Here is a 20,373-nt window from a genome sequence, read left to right on the forward strand (position 1 = left end):
TGTTGGATTGTTATCGTGCAATGCTGCCATTTGCATGGTCTCCAGGTGCTCCTGTACCTGAAGGAGCAAGTGAGGGCTTGTAGGGACAGAGTGAAAAGACATGGAGTTGTGCTTAAATGCGGGTGAGTGTAAAACCAGAAGCAATTGGCGTCTGTTCTGTAGGTGGGTATTGATTTGTACACTAGGTGTTTTTGTTTCCAGGTAGCAGACATCAAGTGTTTGGACTGTCGGGGGGGCTTTGGTAGGATGCTGAAGTTTGCAAGTTGATTGGAGAGATGTACAGTTTTGGAGTGATTAGTCTGCCTTTGGGGAGGGTGGCTGAAATGTTTTGTTGTTTCTTAGTGCTACCTGGATATGAAAAGCAGTAAGGCAGAATATAGAACACTGCAGGGCTTCCTACTGTGAATCCTAGATGTGAATAAATGTGGGACAATGTGCTCCGTTATCTTTCACTTCTAGGTATCCCTAAGGAAGTGCACACTGTAATAATGCAATGAGTTTTCTTGGGGATCACAACGTGAACACAATGGGGTACAGTGTAAAAATAGTGAACACAGTATAGCATAATATACAGGCATAGCAATGCGCTTTCTTAGGGAGACATGCATGTGAACACAGTATAACACAATCTAGAGATGCGACTACCATTGAAACGCCAAATAGTAACCATGCAATGCGCTTTCTTTGGGATGCCTAGACATAATGAAGGGCCATATGAACAATGCAATGTGCTTTGTTAAGGAACTATGCAATACACTTTAGTGATACCTGGATATGAACATTAATAGAGCACAGCATAGCCATAATGCAACATGCTACCGTGATAGGAAAACACAATCGAAGTCACTATGGAGCCATGCAATGTGCACTCTTGAAGATGCCTAGGTGTGAGGTAGTGGAGACAGAATAGGGCACAATGTACAACAATGTAATGTGCTTTCCACAGGGGCGCCTGGGCATGAGAAGCAGTATAGAGTGCAATATAGAACAATGCAGTGCGCTTTGCTGTGAGTATCTCCAGGTGCGAGACCCCTTGTTGGGCACAATATGTGGATAGTGCAGTTAGCTTTTCTGGGGATAATTAGTTGAGACACAATAGGGCATCCTCTAGAAGAATGTAATGCAGTTCCAAAGTGTACCTAGATGCGAGACAATTTAGTGGTCAGTATAGAGACCATGCTCTCCGCTTGTCAGAGTACCGAAGTGGGGAACAGCAATATAGAGCCCAATACACAACCATGCAAGCGGTTTTTCTATGGAGAGACTGATGTGAGGCAATATGGGACCACCATGTAGAAACAGGTTGAAACTTGCGGCAGCTTGGGGCTTGTTGGGGATAGCCTATGTCTGTGGTAATTGGGTTGTTGTGCCTCACCTGACGTGGCAGAGTCTGGACTGGGCCGGATTATCCTGAAAACGTAGTAAGCTATGTCCTTATGTAGTGGGTCGGGACAGCAATTCCCTCGGGCAGCTGAGGGCTTGGGATTGTAGAAGGAAGTGCAAGCACGTTCCTGTTGGGGGTACGGGCCTCCTGGGATTCCTGTTCATGTGATCCTGAGCATTCCCAATCGGATACCGGGGAGCGGTGGGCTGTAGGAGGTATCCATGAAGGCAAGGGGAGGGCAGCAAGGAGCTGTTCAAAAAGCGCTGATTGCACTGAAAATGGTGGCAACAGCCTTCTGCAAAGCGTACTTCCTCATAAACGATGTTTACCCGAATTTTTAGGGCAGTCATTGTGATAAAACTTGTACGGAAAGTCATTCTGCTGGGTGTGAATTTGCTCGAAAGGGGAGGAGGATTTGAAACGCTGTCTATGCACGTAGCACAAGTTTCTCTGGCTGAGTTCTTGCTAACACGCGTTGCTTCGTTTTGCAGAGTGATCTCTGGTCCTGTGGTATAACTGCGATCGAAATGGCAGAAGGTGCTCCCCGTAAGTAACTGTTTCCACTTCTCATGACGTGTTGATGCTTGGCCAGCGCATTGGCTTGTCTTTCACGGTTACGCTTGAATGGAATTGTCTCTTTTCTGGCGAGATGTGTGTGCTGTGTGAGCGAGAGGGGTGTTACAGAAAAGGCCATTTCTGCTGTCTACACCAAATTATAGCCGATTAAGGGCAACTTTCTAGGCAAGTTTATCGGGTAATGTCCCCATACATAATGTCGCCGGGAAAAACCATTGGCAACATTAAATATGGTGATCTTATGTAAGGGGAATTGAAACCGTTCCAAGGATCACCAGATTGGTCCTATGAACAGCAGGTCTAACTTCCTTGCTACAAGGGGGAATGGCACACAATGGCATGTTGTCCACAACGCCACACATCACTTCACCGGTCTTGGTTAAGGCCGGCCTCAGTTTTCTGGCCAGGAAAAGTCCAGCGCCACAAATGGTCATCACTCCATTCCTTGCTCTTCTAAATGTTCTAAGAGCCTGAAGTTGTCAGTTCCACTTGCCTCGCTGAATTCGTGAAGTATTTAATTGCCTGATTAATGGATCCTGGTGAGTTACCAGGAGAAGGTCTCTAGCTAACCAATGACTTGCTGTATTATCTTCCTGGTGTTGTCCGTTTCGAGTTGTGGGTGCTGTCAATGTGTAGACCAGTCGAATCTGTGTGGCACAGTGTGATTCCAATATTGCTAAGATTGCAATCTTCTTTCTCTTGTGGTGCTGCAACAGGAAGTGACATAACCACACTTTCGCTTGCAATGGCAGCCCAATTGTTTGCCTTGCTTCTGTCTAATGAGGTGCCATTTTGGAATCTGGAAATGCTATGCACCTCTAGCTGAGTTGCCGGAGTGGCAGACCCTTGGGATCTCGGTTTTATTTGTCCCGCTGTGCTGAGCCAGGTAAAGGGGTTTCTGCTGGGCCTGGATGGTGGAGGGAGACCTCGGAAGGCTCATTTGCGAGTTACATTTTTATTGACCTATAGTTAGAAACATTGGCCTTGCAGCCAGACACAACATAACAGGTGCAGATTATTTTCCATACGTGCCAGCAGAGGCGTTGCTAGGGGGGGGGGCTAAGGGGGCTATAGCCCCTGATCTTTTGGTTGTAGCCCCGGATAGAATCTCAGGATCTACAGCCAAAAGACTAGCTATCCCCCAGTCCCAACAGTTCCGACAACAGCTTAGCCCCGGGTCTTTTCCAGACCTAGCAACTCCCCTGCGTGCAAGCTCTGCTCATATCTTCCTTCTTTCATATAATTGTTCCTTGCCTATGGGCTGTTGATTCTGTCAAACAGCCTCTCTGGAATCCACAGATGGCAAGATTGCAGAACGTAGAGAAGATTATTGTTAATATTGCCTACCATTGCAGTCAAGCCCTTAACAAATGCTTGAGATGGTGTGCCATCATTGGATTCCCAAAGTGGAGATGAAATGCGTTGAAATAGTGTCTGTAGTCCTAAAAAGGCTAAGCTAATCTTCATTGCTGGTCTAATGAAAGCTCGTCATTCATGACGCAGCTCAAATGGTAGTTGTCTTAATCCTATTAAGAAAAAGGTTTTGCCTTATTAGGGTATTTGAGTGTGGACCTAACTTCGAGAATCAACTGGGTGCTTTACAATCATAGGGGGAAGAACACAGTGAGCAAAGCAGAGAAAAATAGAGCGGGGAACAAACGTGGGAGGGTGGGCAATTGGCAGCATGGGGTAAGACAGTGGGGAGCAGATCAGACTCTCGGGTAGGGTGGGGGAGGGGGAGTGCAGGGTGTGCACCTAGTTATAAAGGAGGAGCAATTCCTTGAAGGCAACTCTCAGTGCCTTTTTATGAACTGGTTAATCACCAGGTACTCCATTAAATGAGGCTGCCTACCTACAACATTGCTGTTCTGGCTTTCACTGGCGATTACTCTTGCTTTGCACTACGTTTGTTCCTCATAGAAAAAAAAAACCTCTTAATCATGCAGCTGCCATCTGTCCCAGGTTGAAGACCCAGGCCCTATTGTAAGCAACCCCCAGGAAAGGGATCCATTACCGACCAAGTCCCATGTCCAGTGGTAGCTAAAAGCGCATATCGTTAGAGTAGACCTGCAATTCCATTACCACCGCTTTACAAACATTCTACTCTATTCACCTTGCTTAAACATCCTCACTTAGAGTTCACCTCCTGAGGTCACTTGCCCTATGCCCTCCTGGGGTGTCATCAGGATAGCTCTTTAGCTGGTTATGTGCACATCAATTGGATTCTGTGCCTGAAATAATGCATCATACACATTTCTTTTGTCCAAGTATCTCTATGGTACTTGCTATGTAATAAGTGCTCATTTTCTATTCAGCTTGACCCAAGGTCTATGAAGGTAAACATTCTTCATAAACGTATCAGTGTGTCTAGGGGAGTGTCGGCCATGAAGGAATAGTTATAGAAAATGCTTTATTTTCGAATTAAAGATTGAGGAAAGATACAAAAGTGACTTTGGCTTGCCAGAGCTAGATGGATTCAGATATTGCGAGCTGCAAATCTGGGTCTTGGGCTCTTTGCTGAAGGAACATGCTGCTAGCAATCAATCTAGTACCCCTTTTCCAGTCATCGTCCACTTAACACCAGGCTCGTTCCTAAACTATTTGCTATACTGAGGGACGAGAGGCAAAGGCGGAGAGGAGGTCACAGAAAAGTTGCGGGGAGTGGGGGAGGGGAATGTATGTTCTAGTATTGAAGATGAACATTGTGAGAAAAAACAAATTGAGTAGACTGCATCTTTGTACACAACTGGCAGAAACCCAGGTAAAGATATTGTCATGGTGTCTCGTGCCGGACAAATGTCGGGCATATAATTCTTATGCATGGGAGTGCTGTTGGAAACATTGGCCAAAAGGGCTCCTTACTTCATATTTCGTACGTCTGTCCTGCCGTGCAAACATTTTGGTTAGGAAATGGCTCTAAAATTGGGCTGATGCTAGATCTAGCCATTCTTCTGGAACCGCTGTTTTTTATTTTGGGTGACTAATATGAAAGCGAGATGGCTTGCAAATCGGGCATGATCGATTGGTCACGCACCTGCTACTTGTCGCAAATCTGCTCATCGATTGATGAAAGTAATATTCCCTCACTGGATATGCAGCCAAAGAACGTTTGGCGCGTCTTGGCTATGGCGAAACTCACCACTTAAAGCAAAAAAGCAGTCTAAAATTGTTTACATGTATGGAATCAGTTTATAGAGTGTGAGAAAAGAATACCGAGACCTTTCTTTTGCGTAGCATCTACGTTCCTTTCATTTAGAAATTGTTTGACCAGATTCAGGTTTGTTCCCAATATGTGACGTTAGAGAAGGAAGTTTTTTTTTAAAGTTATTCCAGTGCTAAAGGGGAGGGACTGGTTGGAAGGGAGTGGGGATTATTTTTAAATTAATCTTTTGAAAATAGTTTTATGTTCATGTTGGAGTTTTAATAGAATAACGTAATGTAATGAAATGACTGAGCATATCAAACTACTTTTCCAGCTCTGTGCGACATGCATCCAATGAGGGCTCTTTTCCTCATCCCAAGGAACCCGCCACCCAGACTCAAATCCAAAAAATGGTAGGTGCAAATCTTTGTTTCAGAAGTTAATACATTCATAACTTTAGTAAAGTGCATCGTATTCCATTTTCTAACCAGTCATCATCTTGACCTGTGTGCTCCCTTGATTTTTTTTGTGAAATTGTAGAATGATTGATCTTGGATTGTCTCTACTTCATTCATTTCTTTGAGCCCCCGAATGGGAGAAGAACATGAGTTATTGATTTTCTTTCTTTTTTTCACTTTTCACTCCATCCTTTTTATCCCCCAATATTGAAAAATGAGATGCAATGGAAGCAGAGCGTTCACCAGTGTGGAAGCATCTTAAGACCTTGACTTCTGCTGAAATCTATAAAACCCTCTGACTCAATGGAGCTAAAAATAGCAAGACTGACAACTGAAAAAAGAAACTGCCACCGTGTGCATTTTTGTTGCAGTTGAAAAGTTCAGTACAATTGAAATGTTTGCTGTACTGTACCATAATTATGGTTGCAAATCAAAGAAAGCCATTTTACTGGCGTCTGAGCGACATCCTATTATTGGCACTGTTTGTGACGTGGATACAAACAGTGGTTCTTTGGTGTAATTGGAAGAGATGGATTTTAATATCCAGGCTAAAATGTAACATTTGTGAAGGCATGCCGTGATGGTTAGTAGTCCCTCTTGAAAGGTAGGCGTTAACTACTCTTGATGTTGGCAGCACCACACACAGCTCGTATGGATTGACTAAGGTTTAGTGAGTGCTTTTGGGGCCTACCTGCTAATTACTGCAGAGGGCTCAGGAGAGGATAGTGATACACAGCAACAGTTCATTATCAAATGACATTGGACGTCTCGGGATTACAAGATACTCACCTGTTTGATGGAAGTATAATCTATTTTAGGCATCTCAAATAGAACGGTTTAGACAAATTAGAATTTGCATGCAGCCTGCATCTCACTTGGGCGATCCGTTCTGGCAGTTGTCCAACATTACTACGCCCTTCAGTTTTTCTTTACCTGAGAGAGGGTCTACACAGTTCTCCCATCACATTCTGCCTGTGAGTGGGAGGAGCGGGGTTAGGACTCCATTCTATTAGACCTGAAGCTCCCCTTAAGGGTGCATCTAGCATGACAATCCTGCCCCAAAAAGTGTTGCCTTCCCTGGATGACTCACAAGAAGCTCTTTCAGGAGCTGAGAAGTGCTTTCAGCCAATATCTGTAGGGAGTATCTAAAAATACCCCTACCCCCAACTTCTTTGTGAAAAGATTGATGAGAGCATACCACATGAGTGGCCAATCCGGGTTTGTCTAGTTGAATTTCTAAACCTACAAATTGTTGAGGTCTCTATGCCCAATTCCCTGACTTCCAGTACATGAACCAGTTGACCAAATTACTAAACCTAGTCCACGCAAGAGCAGTGATCGAAGTGAGCGGGAACGGTCAGCAGCAGCTTTCCATTACTTGTATTTTTTTCTGTTTACCATTCCTCTACTTTTTTTGTACCATATTCGTCATTCTAAGGATTTTTCCATTCATGTCCCTGTGCAAGGATGAAGTTGTAATGGGAGCTTAGTTACTAGTCACTTAGACTATTGCAATCCCCTGGCGGAAACACCTTGTCACATGTTGCGCTATGCTTCCGCCTACCCTCTCCCCTGCCGAGACCACAGTTCCACTACTTTTTTAGGTACACTTCTACCACTTCCCAAGAGTCCTTCCCTTGAGGAGTTGAGGTCATTTTACACAGTTAACTCATCTGACCTATACTGGAGCTCCTTTGCTGGGCTGCAGGAGGCTTACCACCTCTTTACTGAGGCCCATGATCTGTTGCACAGCTCAGGCATTAGCTGCAGTGTGTTAATTACTAATGAGCCTGTTTGTGGGCTCCTGTGGTAACGGGCAGGCCCACTTCATCCACTGCCCTGCTCCCACTGTGGCTTCATTCCTCCTCAAACCCCTTTCAAGCTCTGCAAGAGGGCCCAGTTTTACCTTCTGTACCCTCCCCCATGTCATTATTGCTATCACTGATCCAAACGTTTTGTTTGGGGCTGTGGGTGGGAAAGGGTGTGCCTGTTTCCTGTTTGAGTATTTCTACACCCTTTTTGTTTCTTGTTTTGAGTATGTGCCTGATTTAAGGCTGTAAGAAGCTGACAAACCACTCATCTGTAGGGCTGCAAAAACTGCTAGAGCAGTATGGGTCTGTAGAGCTCTTGAATAAGAGTGGAGTAATGACAAATTCAAAATTCCAAAATATTAAAGTTGCCATTACGAAGTACAGAAGTCTAAAGCTACTGATAAAACCCTTATAAACAGCAACACAGGGGAAACTCTAAAATTACTCAATTACAAATTCTAAATTGTTATAAATTAGCTACAAATATTTGGACACATTCTATTTAACAGCAAGAAAGAATGGACTTGCTCTACAAAATCAATTTGATATCAAGACTATTTATCCCAAGGATGGAACAGGACACGAGTGCCTCATAACCATGATTTTTAGTTCAGCTACATTAGTAGTACAGGGGATACTTGATAACGTAGAAAGACCCAACTATACGCAAGGTACCCCAGTCTGAGGAGGGAAAGGCGAATTGCTCTTTATACCATCACTTTAGGGAGACATTAGAAATATGGACGTTATCAAGCACCCTTGCTCCTGCGGGAGAAACAAAATGAAAAACCAAACAGCAAAGCAGATGGACATGTAAGAAACCAGACCTACTCGATAGGTGGACAGTGACCTCGGATGCAACAGAGAATGCGGCACCACTGAAAACCCATATTTCTTATGGCCAGATCCTAAAAACAAACTGTATTCTACAGTCCGACACCCATGCTTAGGCAATTACCCCCACCCTTTCACACAGAGCTTTACTATTTGCTCTCCTTTCCCCACCACCATTTAATTTCCAAAAACTCAATCTTTAGGTGTTTTGTTCAGCTGCCAATTCTGCCTTATATAAATGCTGATAGAATGCCTTGAGGATTTGCTAATCTCCTATTTTTGTACCAGTGCCACATTTGAGCCTATATTCTATCTATGTAATTTCAACCTTCTTTTACAGGCTAACCAGGTTTTTCTTTTTCCTTAGACTTTGCCTCATATAGCAGCGCCTTTTCTGCAGCTGCCCTCTTTAACTCTTCTACAACTTGGTTTTGGTCAACCCTTTAATGATTTCCAATTGACACCTTTTGTCCTTGGTTTCCTACCACAGCTTTTTATCACCTGTTTATTTTGACTACGCTTTAGCATTGCTATGTTACTTTCTTGTTGCATAGTATACTTTTACATTCAAGCAACTAACTTTAAAGGTTTTCTTTCTTCATATTTGTCTACTCCTTTGACCTTAAATTTATGGCTTAGTAAAATGGACTCTTATTTAGCCTAAGTAACACTTCTCCTACAAGTTCTGGTTGACTCCCAGTCCTTCACAGCTTGCTAGCGGAAAATAAATCGGACTTTGGTGTTCCATCATCTGCCCCAATGGATTCATTGCTGCAAGTTCATATTTCACCTTGTCTGTTGATTAATGTGTCAGGTGATTAATTGAGATGACGGTTTTTTGAGTGTGCATCTAATAGTTGTAGGTTTCATGCTTGCATGAAACCCAACTCGAGATTCCATAATCATGGTAAGAGGCACAGTACTTGCCCACCCCAAGGGTCCTATTTGATGTCAGTCACATACGCCCATGAGCCTGGAAGCTGGATGTGTCTACTGGGACTACAACAGTAACACAAGTATGACATAGACCGTGACGGACTGGCCTTATCAAGGCTTGTTCCGTGACTCCATGAATGTGCAAACAAAAAGAAAACTGAGCAGCTGAAGAACTGTACCTGACGTACTGTCTTCCCAGTACAAGATGATATCTGGTCTTCCACCGCCCCTTTCCCCCCTCTTTTCCGCCTTCAACCCTTCCCCAACAGCCAAGGCTCCTATTGGCCCCCTCCTTAAGACCCAACCTGGCATCGTCTCCCCTCTCCAGTCCACCCATAGCACAAAAATCCTATCTGCCATCATGCTACCTCACACAACGCCTATGATTGTCCTGCCAATCTCCTTCTGCCCTCCCACAGCAGGAGACCTCCACCTGCATCCCAGAGAAACATGCACAAAAAAGAAAACCTCTCAACAGTAGGGTGAGCAGGCTGGACTCGACTTGTGATTTGGCCAGGCAGTGGCTCACCGCTCAAGAAGAGTCCACCGATTTGACCAGCCTGAATCCCTGTCTGTCTTGCTCACCTCTAGAGGAAAGGAGGTCGGAAAAGAGTTGCTGAAGGAGAGATGGAAAGTTCAGAGGAGATTGTAGAAAAGTTGCTGGAGCTGAAGGAGAGATGGAAAGTTCGGAGGAGATTGTAGAAAAGTTGTTGGAGCCGGAGAAAGAGGAAGGGTAGGTGAGACCGGAGTATATTGGAGAAGAATTACTGAAACTGGAGGAGACCGAACAGAGGATTCTCCAATAAACTATCTCCAACCTTCTCCAAAATTACTGCACAGAAGGGAAATAAATGCAGAAAGAGTCTGAAGGAAAGTAATAGTCTGGAGAGGAGGAAGGAGGTATGATTCTGCATAGCTAAGCGAGGTGATGCTCTGGTCATTGCAAGGTATCGAAGAAAGTGGAACAGAGGCAGAGCAAGACAGTCTGCCAGTTTAGAAGTGCCCAGCTCCTGGGGCACCCAACTGTCTGGGTGTATTCCACTCCAGGGCTGGCGGAGACCTGGCAGTCTGCCAATGGCACCTGAAGGCCCGAGTCTTGCGTTACCCTCCAACCTCTCTACAGTTGAGTGTGAAGCATAATACGTGTATGTAGTGAGGATTTAACACCTCTTCAAACATTTCCTTTTCCTGTACCCAGGTTCTATCTGTTTATGGAGCAGCAAGGGTAAACAAGTTGGCTTTTACACTAGCATTTTTGAAGACCGGAGTCAGAAGGTGGGATGTAGACTTTATATGGCATAAGGGCTTTATTTTTCAAGGTTTCTTGTATTCAGCAACTGAAAATGAATGGTAAGATCTATTAAACATAGAAGTAGTGGGAGAACCCATCATACGCCAGTTCCTTTGCTGCTCATTACCTAGATAGATCTTTGTTTACATAATGGCCTGTGCATTTAACTGTGTTGGCCACATGAGTATCCTTGCATTCTTTTTTTGTAGGTTCCACATTAGGACACTTTTACACCAGTCTCTGAAGAGTAAAATGTTTTCTTTAAAAACCAATCTTTTCACAGGTCCAAAAAGTTCTTTAGTTTCATAGAGGGCTGTTTAGTGAAGAACTACACACAGCGTCCCCCCACGGAACAACTTCTGAAGCATCCGTTTATACGAGATCAGCCAAACGAAAGACAGGTTCGAATCCAGCTCAAGGACCATATCGATCGGACTAGGAAGAAAAGGGGTGAGAAAGGTGAGACCTTTATTTTTTAATCCAGCTAGAGGTTGGTATTCAATTCTATGTGTAAGTATATGATCATTTCGGATTAGTCTTATAATGCTATTTTATTCAGTGTGCTAATATGTTTAGTTTGTGAAAACCTCAACATTCAGATAAGGTTGATCCAAAAGAATCTGTTTTATGAAAGGATACTATGCATTATAAATCTCTGGATTGATAGGGCACCTTTGTTGGTTGCATTTCTGACATTAGGTTGTCCAGTCTTTTAGATTATTTAAATACATGTGTCCTTATTTACACAGGGCGTTGTTAGAACTTCTCCAAGTAAACCCTTAGGTTTGGCAGTTACACAATTCAGGAATATTAAGGGGAAATCATTTGTTCAGGTCGCCGAAGTCCATGTGACGACACATCTGATGTGATTGCAATCCTAATCCTTCGTTAACTGAGCACGTTAGTTTATAGAGGAAATTGAAGCGGATGAATCGGGTTGTGCTGTTTAGTTGAGAATGTAAGTGTCAATGATGGAAAAGTAGGGACGGGGTGTTAAGGTGAAAACACAAGTGTTGAGTTCCACACATTTTATTTAATCCATTTGTAGAAGTAGTAATTTAGGTATACAATATTTAAAAAAGTTTCAATTAAACTAAATGATGCACAATTCTTGTAATATTGCCAATTTAAAGTTCACAAACTCTTATTGTGCAGAAAGAGTCAGTAGCCATTAGGGCTACACTATCGGTAGACTAGGTTTAGGTTTTTGATCATTGTCGGTCTCTTTTTGGCCTCAAATAGGAGACATGGGATAATGAGCTGTTTTATGCGTCTGGAATCTGAATTGACATGTCAAGTAATTGACAACGTGTAAAACTAGTATATGCTTTGGATTCGATGGACGCTACATATTACACCTTCTACTGTACCGTACCTATATCATTCATGTCAATCCGCTCTGGGACACAATTGCATTAACACTTACGAACATGAGATTTCACTTCAGAATGAATTTCTGGGACTCAGTGCGTATGTGTAATCCCTAGGGCATATACTATGCAAAAAATGGTATTCAGGAACTCTGAACAAATTAACAAATATGGTAGCGCAGGAGATACTTCTGCAGTCTTCTTTTGTATGATAAGAAGTTTAAACTTGTTGGTGATAACGTTTTGGATGAATAAGGCACATTATAAATAAAGTTCCATCGTTTTTGGAGTCAAGAAGACCGACCCTGTTAGGGAATATTCCCTACTTTGCTCAGTAGGTATGGCAGTTGGTGAGGCCATGGAGGTCTTATGTTCTAGTCCCCCCTCACCCACCTTAAACACCTGGAAGTTGCCAGTGTATTGCATAATTGGAGTTTCCTCAACTTGGATAAACGCAGCAAACCATCTCCAATTTGTTTTGCAATCAGAATAATAAAAAAAAGCTCTTTGAAGTCCTGCATATTTTCTAGCACTGGTAGAGAAATGAATGATATAGCAAACCCCCTGAGATGACTGGACTTGAAGTTGAAGTGACTTGGAATAGGGACATCGATAAAAAATGCTTAATGAGTGCACTGGACCGCACATGTCTTCTGTGGTGTGAGAAGGATCGGCTCACATTGCATTTATGAAAGGATGGTGGTGCACTGTGATGGATTGATCATCTTCCTCATTGTATAGTACTTTAGAAGGGATAGTAGAGAAGCTGCCAAACAACATCAATGTTCAGCTTGAGGGTTTAGGTATTGCTTGTTCCATAATAACATTTAAAGTGTAAGAATTTAAGATCCCAAAGTTGGAGATCCTGTACTGTAGGTAATGTAGTTTATGAACAATGGGACCTTACATCTAATATTGCATGGTTTTGTTTCTTTTGCCCTCTGTACTCTCGGTTCACTTTAGGCCCCATGAAGCCTTAGTGGCCATATGTGTTCATTTACTTTGTTAAAATATCATGCCAACAAGGACCCCTGTCCCTTTTCAGGATATGTATAAGTCAACTAATCAAGGAGGACATATGCTAAAGAGGGACTGGGCCACCGGAATTAATACAGGCCTGATGGCATCACTACATTTTCATAATCCCACTGTTTAAATTGAAGGGCGATCTTTAGTTTGGGTTGTAGACCAAAATATCATGGCTGCTTTGCTTTGAAAACAGAACATATTTACTTCCAGTGCTGGATGGTATTGTGCATGTTGCGGTTAAAATCTCATCTGGTTTTCTGTGTAGTCACACTGAAAAGATGCATCTATTTCTGAGGATTGTGGCTCTGCTTAGAATCACATGCTTTGCATAGGCCGACATTTAGTGGTTAGTACAGAGTAATACACAATTTCCTTTCAAAGTCGAAAAATAGGATGCTGATGGGGCTTTCCCGTAATACTATCCCTACTGTGACATGTACAGTACCCTTAAGCCTTCACACATCGTGGTCCTCAGATTTTATTTCCACCATTGGGTTGGTCGTATTACGCAGAGTTCAGTTACTATAGTATTAACTTGTGATCGAGCGTTACTTTATATTTAAATATACTTACTATTTATATATACTTACTATATACATCGCTGCTGTCCTTGCGAAAGCCGCTTGATGGAGCCTGCTGTTTGCAGAGTGGATCACATTCGGCTCTTGAGGTTCAGGATGATTGGCAGTCGATGGCCTACGATGTCCCTCAGCCTACATAGTAAGGAGAGTGGGGTGTGGGGGAGGAGAAACATATACACTTCTGTATTTTATAGGAGAATGTCTCTGTATATATCCCATTTAATATCAACTGTCTCACTGTCCAACATCTTCGACCATGGAAAATAACCCTTTCAAATTTTGCCTTGCATGCAACAAAAAATTCCCCTCTGAAGATGGGTGTAACTATTGTCTTGTCTTCCAAGAGACCACCAGGAGGATAGATGTTGAGCAGGTAGGCTCTTCAAACAGAAGACTCTTAATGATCGGCGGTCAAAATGCTGGGCCACTTTGCAGGCTCAGGCATCTGCAGAACACCCTGCTGGCATTGCCGAGTCTGAGGCAGAGCAAGACAGTCCTTGTTTCGCTAGCGACGCTGTGGAGATATCCGATAGTTTCAGGTTACTTTCCCATGTGCTGTCCTTATCTCTTAACAGCAGGTGTCCAGCTCTCTTATAGAGGCCTCCACTGGCGACTAGGCCAAACACATAAAACACACCCATGGGACAGGGACGTCACTCGAAACCGGGATGCTGAGTAAATCCAAGCAAGGAAAACTGCACAAACACTCCATGCCCAATATGCAGCATTAATTGAAAAACAAGACAGAAGGAAAAACCTCAACACCAAGTGGTTCTCACTCATGCACGTTTCAAAAATGACACAGCTGCCGAAAATAACCACATTGACACCAAAATCAACATTAAGGCACAGATTATTTCGACAGACTGTAGAAAAACAGACAGCCAGCCATACCAAAAGTACTTGCCCTTTAGCAGCGGCATTAAAAAAGAAAAAAAACAACACACAGAAGAGCAGGTAGATCAGGAGGATGACAATATTTTCCCTTTGCCTACTATGCCATCTACTTGGACAAAACTAAGTTTTGAACAAACCCTAGACAAAATGTCCCCCTTTATTGATTTATTAGAAAAACATTGAACATTAGAGGCGGTATGGGTCCATTGAAACGTTACACCTTTCAAGCATGCCAAAGCAGGTAATGGCTTATTGCCATTACGCCGTTTCGAGGGGATTGGGTCCTCCGACGTATTCCATATCTATGACATGTAATCACCACAGCTGTGCTGCTTCGGAAACTTTTTCGGCGTCTGCGTCCTGCGTCGATGACGTCGATGCGCCGCCGTCGAGGACCTCCTCCGACGTCATCCGATGTGATAAGTAGGACGCACGACGCCAGTAGCCTCAGTTCCGTTTTTTCCGCGAACGTGTTGCTTCGTGTTTCTCGGTTCTAGCCTCGACTCATTGGAGTTCTGTTCTTTCTGGTTCTTCGAACCTGTTCGTTTGTGAATATTCCTTCGACGATGTCTTCCGCTTCGTCTTCAACCCCGCGTCCGGGCTTCAAGAAGTGCGGGGAGTGTGGGTCCAAGATGTCGGTGACTGACTCGCACGATGCCTGCCTCTGGTGCCTCGGGGAGGCCCATGACACGGATGACTGTGTCGACTGCCTGTCGCTCACGTCCAAGGCCTTACGCGAACGTAAGAAGAAATTGTCGGTAGGTCGGGTGTCCAAGCCCCGGAAGTCGAAGTCGGCGGGGCTTTCGACGGATGATTCGAGGGGTGACTCTCCGCGTCATCGTCGGAAGTCTCGTCGGTCTTCTTCTAGGAGTCGGTCTCGCCACTCCTCAGCCTCTTCGAGGCATTCTCGGAAGCGCCGACACCGGTCGCCTTCCAGGTCCTCTTCAGAGGACTCTGCCCGGCACGTCGGTTACCCCACCAGCCGTGCGACGCCGGAGGAATGGGCTTCCTTCGGGAAGAAGATGTTGGCGATTCTTGAGTCGCAGGGTACTCAACCGTCCGCGCCCCCGAGTGGGGTCGGCCGTGAGAGGTCGAGAGCCACCGCTCGCAAGAGTGGTCGGCGCGAGTCACGGGAGAGGTCCCGTTCGGACAAGGGGGCTCGTTCTCGCCGTACCCGTTCCAGGTCCCGGTCCTCGACGCGATCGAGACCGTGTGCACCTGTGATGTCTTCGAGGAAGACATCGACGTCTGAGGCGTCGAGGGCGTCGACAGGCTTTCTCGAGGCTCCGGCTCCGAGGAAGTCGTCGAAGTCGACGGTCAGGTCGTCGAGGGACACGCTCGGGGCTCCGGCTTCGAGGGCTGTGTCGACGCCGCCGATACTGGAGGCGCTGCATCTGACGTCGACGCCGATTTCCTCGACGCCGATTTCCTCGACGTCGACGCCGATCCTCTCGGCGCCGTTGCCGGTTTTCTCGACGTCGGCGCCGATTTGCTCGACGCCTTTCGTGTCGGAGGTGCCCCGTGTCTCGGGTGTTCCCCCTAGGAAGGCTCTGGTTAAGAGCAGGCACTCTCGGGTGCCTTTCCACCACTTGGATTATATTTCAGAGGCGGATGAGGATTCGGATGGCCTGGTTCCTAGTCAGGTGCCGGATGACATTGTCTCGGGCCATAGTCAATTTGACGATTTGAGGCAGTCGCTGCATGATGCCAGTGGACTGGACACACCTCCGGAGGTGGAATTTGGTCGGCCTGAGCCTGGCTCCCGTGCCGATTCCTCATACCGGCGCCTTATGGCTAGGGTGTCTGAGTATCTGGGATGGTCTGCTCCCCCAGGGGAGTTTGTGCAGGATGATCTGACGGACATCCTTGATGTTGGTCCCCCAACTGACCCGGTACTGCCGTTCCATATGGCTTTACAGCGTAGGGTGGCGGCGGCTTGGACTGCTCCGGAAGGTCTCCCGGCAGTGGGCAGATCCTTGTCGCGAAAATACCGTCCAGCCAGTGGCGACCCCTGCTACTTGTCCAGGCACCCCACTCCGGAAAGTTTGGTGGTGCAGGCGGCCACGGCCCCGGCAAAGCAGGCGTCGTACCCTACCATCCCTCCTGATAGGGACGACAAACGTTTTGATGGCTGGGCGAAGAAGGTGTTTTCTTCTGGTGGTATGGCGCTTCAGGCGGCCAACTCCATTTGTGCCTTGTCGCGTTTCACGCACACTCTGTGGAACTGTGTTGCGTTAGCGGCTGAACATATTCCCGAAGGGGACGAACGGGATGGTTTCCTTGCTATGGTCCAGGATGGTAAGGATGCCATGTGTGAGTCCGTTCAGTCGGGTTTGGACTTAGCTGAATGCGTCAGTAGGTCCATGGCGGCGAGCACCTTGATACGCAGGTTTGCGTGGTTGCGGAAGTCGGGGTTTGCTCCTGATGTGCAGTCCCGGCTCCTCAACATGCCCTTTGATGGTGAACATCTTTTTGGCAGCAAGGCTGACGAGAGCCTTGAGAGGTTGCAGACCTCAAAAGCTGCAGCGAAGTCGTTGGGCGCTGCAGTTCGCCAACCTCCGCCTTTTCGTCCTAGGGGACAGCAGTGGAGGGGTGGCTCCTTTCGCTATTACTCGTCCTTTGGTAAAGCGAGAGGAGCTGGCAGTCAAAGGGGCCAACGCAGGGGTACCAGAGGTGGACGACAAGGTACCCGTGGTGCCAAGGCCGCTCGGGCAGTTGCCTCTTTGCCCTCAGGTAACGCCGCAGCTGCTCCTACTCAGTCATGAGGCCATGTACCATGGTTCGCCGGTTGGGGGAAGGCTGGCGCAGCATCTTGTAGAGTGGCGTGCCATTACTTCAGATGTGTGGGTTCTGGAGATCATCACCCACGGCTACTGTCTTCCCTTTCGGCACAGGCCTCGCGACAATCCACCGGGGAACCTCTCTTTGAAGTGTCCGGATCCGCTCCTTGCGCAGGAAATTCAAGCCCTGCTGGAGAAAGGCGCCATAGAACTGGTGCCTGTAGCGGAGAGGAACAAGGGATGGTATTCCCCTTATTTTTTGATTTCGAAGAAAGACGGGGGATTGAGACCCATCATGGACTTGCGCGGTTTGAACAAACTCCTCAGGAAGGACAAGTTCAAGATGGTTACTCTCTCTCAAGTCCTCCAGGCCCTTCAGCTTCAGGACTGGTTGGTGTCACTCGACCTCAAGGATGCTTACTTCCATGTGCCGATCCATCCCAAGCACAAGAAGTACCTGAGGTTCGCGGTTGGCGACTCGCACTTTCAGTTTCGGGTCCTGCCGTTCGGTTTGACCTCCGCCCCGAGGGTTTTCACCAAGCTCATGGTGGTGGTGGCAGCGCATCTCAGGCAAGGGGGGATTCACGTCTACCCCTACCTGGACGATTGGTTGATCAGGGGGTGCTCTCCCGAGCAAGTCCTGGATCATCTGTCCGTCGCCTGCCACTCCCTTCACAGGCTGGGCTTCTCCCTCAATTTAAAGAAGTCCCATTTGACGCCAACACAGAGGCTCCAGTACATCGGAGCAGTGCTCGACACTTCCCTGGGGCAGTGTTTTCCTCCCCAGGTGAGGGCTCTTCACATTCAGCAGATGGTGCACAAGTTTCAGCATGCCCAGACGCTCCCGGCGTTCGAGTTCTTGAGGTTGCTCGGCCTCATGGCATCCTGCATTCTTCTGGTGCCAGAGGCTCGCCTGCGGATGAGATCTTTGCAGTGGGCACTCAAGACGCAATGGTCGCAGTCCTCCGGCAGGATGTCGGACCCGGTTCAGGTGCCGCCCTCGGTCGCCCGGGACCTTCTGTGGTGGGCCGTCGAAGGCAACTTGATGAAGGGGGCTCCATTTTGGCTACCCTGGCCGGAGGTGACGATCGTGACGGATGCATCCCTCACGGGATGGGGAGCTCATGCCAACGGGCTGACAGTCAGCAGTCGTTGGTCTCCGTCGGAGTCCAGTCTCCATATCAATCTGTTGGAGCTGAGGGCCGTCAGGCTAGCCCTGAAGGCTTTTCTGCCGACTGTGCGAGGAAAGGCTGTCCTGATCATGACGGACAACACTGTGGCCATGCACTACCTCAACAAAAAGGGGGGGGCAGGGTCACTTCCTCTGTGCAGGGAGGCGATGCAGCTCGAGTTCTGGGCCATCCGGCAGGAAGTTTCGATCTCGGCAGTTCATCTGGCCGGAGACGAAAACGTGACGGCGGACGCTCTGAGCAGGCAGAGCGCGATCTCTCACGAGTGGGAGTTGGCTCAGGAGATTCTCCTGGAGATCTTCACCCTTTGGGGGACCCCTCAAGTGGATCTCTTCGCCTCCAGTGTCAACCGGAAGTGCGAGAGGTTTTGCTCGCGGGAATTTCCTCCGAAAGGAGCCTTAGGCGACGCGTTTGTGGTGGAGTGGTCATTCCCGCTGCTGTACGCGTTTCCTCCAGTCCCCGTCATCCCGCAAGTGCTGCGGAGGTTACGGAAGTTCGGTTCCCGGATGATCCTCATTGCTCCGGCGTGGGCTCGGAGGACGTGGTACCCGGACCTTCTCGACTTGTCCATCTGCCCTCCACGTCGTCTTCCCTACCGAGACGATCTGCTCTCACGGGAGGGGGGTCAGGTTCTCCATCCAGAGGTCGGATCCCTCAACCTTCACGCTTGGCTTCTGAAAGGTTGAGGTAGAAGGATTGGGACCTCCCTGAAGACGTGATGGAGGTGTTGCTTTCGGCCCGAAGGCCCGCAACTAAGTCTCTGTACCGTTGCCGTAAGTTCTGCGACTGGTGCAGAGTTCAGAATGTGGATCCTTTTGCATGTGACATCCCCATGGTTCTGTCCTTTTTGCTTTCTTTGGCCCACAGGGGCTTGCAAGTGGGTACCATTAAAGGTTACCTGGCGGCGCTGTCCATCTTTAAGCGCTCATCTGAAGAATGTTCTTACTTTAAAATCCCTTTTAATTTCACAGTTTCTGAAAGGGCTCACTAAATGTGTTCCCTCCGTCGCCTTTCCTGGTGCCCGGTTGGGATTTAAACCTTGTTCTTAGGTTTCTTATGGGTGCTCCGTTTGAGCCTTTACATTCTTGCCCTTTGAGGCTGTTGACTTTGAAAACTGTGTTTTTAGTTGCGGTTACTTCCGCTCGCAGAGTGAGTGAGTTACGGGCACTTTCTGTTAAGCCACCCTTCACTGTGTTTCACAAGGACAGGGTTGTCCTTCGAGTTCGTCCTTCTTTTCTTCCAAAGGTAGTGACGGTATTTCATTTGGCCCAGAAGATTGTTCTTCCGGCATTCTATCCTCCTCCGCATCCTGGTAAGGAAGAGGAGAGGCTCCATAGGCTTGATCCTAGGAGAGCTTTGAGCTTTTATGTTTCTCGCATGTCCCGGGTCAGAGTGGACGATCAACTCTTTATTGGTTACGCTGGTAAGCGCTTGGGGCAAGCTGTGACGAAACAGACTTTGTCACGCTGGATTATTTTGGCCATCTCGGAGTGTTACCGCTTGGCGGGTAAGGACCCACCGGCTGGCTTGCGGGCCCATTCTACCAGGGGCGTGGCTGCATCTACTGCCCTGCAGAGGGGTGTTCCTATTCGCAACATCTGTGATGCTGCCACCTGGGCTTCAGTACATACATTTGTACGGCATTATTCCCTCGATTCCATCAGAGGGCAGGATCTGGCCTTTGGCAAGGCGGTCCTTTGCTCTATTTGATTGGCTATTCTAAATTTTGTTTCTAAATTCTTTCCCTCCTCCTTGATTTGGTACTGCTTTGGGAGTCTGTCATAGATATGGAATACGTCGGAGGACCCAATCCCCTCGAAGAACAAGTTACTTTCTTACCTGGTAACGTTCTTTCGATGGGATGGTCCGACGACGTATTCCATATCGCTCCCACCCTGCCTTCCCCGCTGCAGAATTTCTGTTGCGATTGCAGCTTACGTTCCGCAAGGCTTTGTGTCGGACTGGCAGTTGACTAATGTCACACGTTCTGGGGGGAAAAAACTACAACTGAGGCTACTGGCGTCGTGCGTCCTACTTATCACATCGGATGACGTCGGACGTCGGAGGAGGTCCTCGACGGCGGCGCATCGACGT

General features: G+C 47.0%; 1 protein-coding gene across 4 annotated transcripts in view; it reads left to right on the forward strand.

Moving 5' to 3' along the window:
• The window catches only part of MAP4K4 (mitogen-activated protein kinase kinase kinase kinase 4), a 917,846-nt gene that overhangs the window by 570,516 nt on the left and 326,957 nt on the right, over positions 1–20,373 (forward strand). For all 4 annotated transcript variants that reach the window (XM_069636727.1, XM_069636728.1, XM_069636729.1 and 1 more), the window contains exons 8-10: positions 1,876–1,930; positions 5,437–5,515; positions 10,716–10,891. In XM_069636727.1, coding sequence (XP_069492828.1) covers positions 1,876–1,930; positions 5,437–5,515; positions 10,716–10,891 — 310 coding nt within the window. The remainder of the gene's footprint in view (positions 1–1,875; positions 1,931–5,436; positions 5,516–10,715; positions 10,892–20,373) is intronic.

Source organism: Ambystoma mexicanum, chromosome 7p (assembly GCF_040938575.1).
Source record: "Ambystoma mexicanum isolate Mex_15411 chromosome 7p, UKY_AmexF1_1, whole genome shotgun sequence".
NCBI lineage: Eukaryota > Metazoa > Chordata > Amphibia > Caudata > Ambystomatidae > Ambystoma > Ambystoma mexicanum.